The 4,881-nt window shown below is 34.4% G+C and overlaps 1 protein-coding gene across 1 annotated transcript in view; it reads left to right on the top strand.

Annotated features, from left to right (window-relative positions):
* RNF168 (ring finger protein 168) overlaps nt 1–4,737 on the top strand; it is a 12,020-nt gene extending 7,283 nt beyond the window's left edge. The window contains 4 exon segments of the mRNA XM_015824242.1: nt 309–418; nt 2,394–2,481; nt 2,619–3,597; nt 3,600–4,737. Of these exon segments, the coding sequence (XP_015679728.1) occupies nt 309–418; nt 2,394–2,481; nt 2,619–3,597; nt 3,600–3,646 (1,224 nt within the window). The 3' untranslated portion in view covers nt 3,647–4,737.
* Nucleotides 4,738–4,881: the final 144 nt, after the last annotated feature.

The following is a 4,881-nucleotide window of genomic DNA, read 5'->3' as shown; positions in this document are numbered from 1 at the left end:
CAAGAAACTTTCTGTGTTGAGCATTAATGCATCAATGTATCAATCTCTAAAAATGTAGGATGAATTGTGCACATCAGCACTGCAACAATTTTTTTGTGATAAATCAGCTTAACGTGGTATTAAAATCAGCTGCTGACTTTGGGCCAGTGCTATTCTCAGCCTACCCAACTTCACAGGCTTGTTCTGGGGAAAATTGGTAGGAGTATCAGGTATGTTCACTGCCTTGAATTAAATATTAAAAGGGCAGGAAAATAATAATAAATAGCAGTAGGCATGCTTTTTATCTGTATTTTCTTTTTTGACTGAAGAACAGGTCTGCTGAAGAGTCTGTTAAAAAAAGTCCACTACCTGGCCCATCCCCTTCTGATTACTGCAAAACATCAAAAAACAAATCAAGCAATTCTGGAGACATTAAGAAGTAAGTAAAATCTGGTTACATAGTCAAAGATAGATTAGTACAATATATGCAGATTTGCATAGTATAAATAGGAGAGAAATTTGTCATAACTGAAACTGAACTTTGTTTGCCTTTTGAAAAAGCACCTTTGGGACACCCATGACCTGGATGACTGAGAATTTCCATAGGCGTTCTGGATATCTGTATAATTAAATTCGAATAAAACTTCATTTGGGATATAGAACCTAATTTACTAGGCTAATCGTGTTCATAAAGCAAAGGACTATTCAATTATGATAGTTTACATTATTAATTACAGTTCAAGTTTGGATATAACATTACACTGTGATTACAAAAACCAGAGGTGTTGGTTTTATTGCAGCTCCTCTGGAAGAGAATAGGAAAGAATTGCTGACAAGCTTGTTTGCGTAACATTAAATCATAGTTTAGGACTGCGGTCATTGATACCTATTATATTTCATCATTTTTACATTACTTATGATAATGAATATGATATTTGAAGGCAACTCAGGAATTGAGTGTGAACTAAAGGTATTTATACCACACATCTACCCAGTACTACTTTTTTTGTTGTGCATTGTTGAGTCAAATCCATGCAATTTTCTTGGCAACATTTCTGGAGGTTTGCCATTGCAATCTTTCTAGGCCTGATAGAGAGTGACTGGCCCAAAGTTACCCACCTGGGTTCTGAGCCTAAGACAGAATTAATAGGCCTCCCCATTTCCAGTTCTATGCCTTAATCACTAGATCAAATTGTGTTTCACTATTAAATTAGCCATTTTATTGATATTAGTTGTTAGCTACCCAGAGATGCTAACATTTTGAGATGTGCAGCCATATATATCTCTAGAAATAAATAAATGCCATAACATCTAAAACAGAGGTCTCCAGCCTTTCCGGCCTCGTGGCCCGGAGGGAAGAAGAGCAGCTTCCAAATTTGCATGCGCAAACGGGCCGCACACACCAGCCTGGGGCTAGCGGCCTGTTTGCGCCCACGTGCATGCACAAATGGGGCTAGCACGAGTGGGGGAGTGCGCCCGCATGCGTGCATGCACTGGCCAGCCATTTCTGTCGCCCGCTAGCCAAGAGCCACGGCCCGGTAGTGAGCCACGGCCCATAGGTTGGGGACCCCTAATCTAAAACACTTAGAAGTGTATCATTGTTCACATGCTAGTGAAATGTGCTTCTTAGCAACTTGTACTAAGCCATCACTATCTTCTAATAAGAAAGGGGTCGAGCATTTCCTCTTTGGCAGCTCTATCTGAATTAGATAATTGATTTCAGATGTTTTTAATCGGAGTTTGTTCCTTTTTTTTTCTTAGCTGCCATAGGAAAACAAGATATAAATTAAACAAATAATAATTAAAGTTGAGCTTTTATACCCTGTGAAACAGTATTGTGCTAGAACCTGTTTATAAACATTGCAACTATATGCTTTGCTTGATAAGGTCTGAATTAGGGCTACTGAAGGATGAGAAGCAGAATGTTTAGAGTAACCTTAGGACAACAGGTTCTTATTTACTTAAGAGATGTAGCCCTACTCCAATCCATAATATGCTTTCTAGGGCTCTAGATACCAGCACCTTAAACTTACATTGGAAACATCTTTATTCCTTTTGTCATATTTATTCCGTTTCTATCCTTCCATTCAAGAATGATCCTTAGCTAACAATAAAAAAAAACCAAAAATCATGTTTGAACAATTATAGAAATAAAATAAAATAAAAATAAGTCTAAATTGTATCTGAATAATGTTTTGGGGAGTAGAGTAGGAATAAGTCACAGTTCCAAAATGTATGTACAGAAATTCAGCACTAGCCCAATGAAAAGAAGTAGAGTCTTAGGGTTATTTTATTATATCCACTCTTCTGAGAAATTAAGTAAGTAAGTTATATTTAAAGGTAAATATAGTATATAGTGTTCTTTACAAGCTATAAAAGCTTGCTTTATCTTTTTCTTTTGTGCTGTTTTAAAGGTATTTATCTCCAAAGTCTTGTGGTTTCTTTTCTCCAAAGTTGCTATTTGGAAAATTAAAAGAAGAAAACATTGATTCTCTTTCTGAGGTAGGCATATGTATTACCATTTCTATATAATACTATAACTATTACTGTACTATACAATACAATACAATACAATACAATACAATACAATACAATACACAAATTGCATGATGGTTATTTTGACCTTTGTTTTTTTCCAGGAAAGTATTAGAGCTGAAACTCGCTTTACATTGGAAGATGAAGAAATAAGAAATGATATAACCGTACTATCTTCAGAGACAACTGGAGAAGGAAAAATGATTAAAGATTCCCCTTTAGAATCAACGGGTTCTCATTTAAATATATGTACTACATCTGAGTTCAACAGTCATGGCCCTGAATTGTCATCTTTTTCCAGGAGTCACTTAAATGAACCAATAGAGGAACATATTACCAATAGAGAAGATCATGAAACTGATTTTTTCTCAATGAGTAGTAGTTCTAATAACAATGACTTTGGAAATAAAAAATTTACAGAAAGTACATGCTTGCTGAAACTTCAGACAAATGACAGCACTGAAGAAATCCTTATTTCTTTGACATCTAGCAACCAACAGGACAGCAAAGATATAACCTGTGAGGAAACAAAGATGATGGGAAACTATTCAATTGAAAATAAAAACCAGAGTTGCTCATTGATCACTAAAGAGATTCCAAAGAGAAAATCTCAATCTCTCTCTGAATGGACAGTGGATTCATCTTTGAATGACAAAAGAAGAAGAACTTTTGTACAAACTGAAGAGAAAGAGATGAATGATATGCAAAAGCAAATATATTTGGAGGAGGAGCTTTATAAACGATATAAACAGGAAGAAGAAGATAGGTGTCTGGCTTTGAAAATTCAGAAGGAAATGGACAGAGAAGAGAAAACACTAAATCGCAAAAAAGGCTCTCCTGATGAGTATCATTTGCGCCCTACAACATCTAAGACAGTTGGAAAATCCCCAGCTGTTAGGAAACACTGCAATCTCTTAAAGGCTTCAAACAGCCAGACAGAAATAAATCAACCCAAACCACACAGACATTCCCACAGTGAGAATGAGAGGCCCTCTAGCAAACACCAGACAAAAACATCTGTAAAAAATGGGAATGTTCAGAATTGTGTCCTCAACTCTGATTTAAAGGATGTAGAATTGGTGCCAATCAAAGGACGATTATCCAGATGTTCAAGAAATCTGCAACAAATTGAAACATTCACCAAAACCATGATAGATTAATAGAAAATTTTGGAAAACCTGCAAATATTTATCTCTTCTGGTATTGGCTGTTCCCAGAATTAATGTGTTATTTGTTTCAGAAACAGTAGCACCTGTTCTGTGCCTTTTCCTTTGAATTCTTGTGTCTGTTCTTTAATACATAGATGGTATCAATTTTAATGTTAAGAGAAAAAATTTAAAACCATCACATAATATTGTTTCTCACTATTAACAGTATGTGATCAGAACAGCCACCATTTTTCTCCTGATTGCCTTTCCCTAAAATAAGTAAATAAAAAATAAAAATTATTTCAAGTTGAACTGAATGATAATACTTGCTGAGTTGTCATAACCATGCCTGTGTTGTTGTCTGTGAACTTGTCTGTGAACTTACAAGGCAGTGGTAAATGCCATCTTTAAGACAGACATAGCCTAAGATACACTCTCATTTTTCTGTTTGCTGGAATTGTTATTTTTGCTTTGCTAGTAATGTGGCTTACAGATTTCACCAGAAAACCAAATCAATTTTCAGTGGATTCATTTTGGAATTTTAAATTTGATAATTGTAAAATTATCTTATAAGAGGCACCAAAGACAGTCAATAGGTAAATCACATTTTTCATTTGTAAGTAATTTCTAATGCATAGTTTATATATAATGTCATTAAAATTATGTAATTACTATTTCATTACAATTATTTAAGATGTTGTAACTCATAATTATCTCCTAAACATAGTTCTAATAAATATCCAACAAGAGTTCCCATTCTGATAAGGGAGGAATTTAGGATTTGATGATTACAGCCTATATATATATATTTAATTGCTTTCCATGTTTTTGGAAACTTTGATATCTCAGCATTCAAAACACTTAGAAAGGGTAACAGCAAAAAATGATGCAGGCTGAAGTACTGATGTTTACTGTTGCAATCAATTGTGCCTTCCTTTAGAGATCTCCATCCCATTTGTTTTTTGTTCAGCTTTATAAAAATGGTAATTTTTGTTGTAGCTGGGTTCAACAAATCATTCAGAAAATGATATATAATCTGAAGGATTTACGTGAAAGTGACAGTACAATAAATAAATAAAGTAATTATTTTTCAAATATTACATTTAGTATTCTTATCTATCCTTTTGGGTTTTCATTTTTTGAATTGTTCTCTATTGCCATTATTGCATTCTGAAGAAAAAATGGATTGTCATTAGGTGCTTGGGTTGATTTTCAAGCA

Source organism: Protobothrops mucrosquamatus, unplaced genomic scaffold, assembly GCF_001527695.2.
Source record: "Protobothrops mucrosquamatus isolate PMUCROS unplaced genomic scaffold, P.Mucros_1.0 scaffold2170, whole genome shotgun sequence".
In the NCBI taxonomy this organism is placed as follows: Eukaryota; Metazoa; Chordata; class Lepidosauria; order Squamata; family Viperidae; genus Protobothrops; species Protobothrops mucrosquamatus.
Note: the sequence above shows the minus strand (reverse complement) of the source record. Positions and strands in the feature narration are given on the sequence as shown.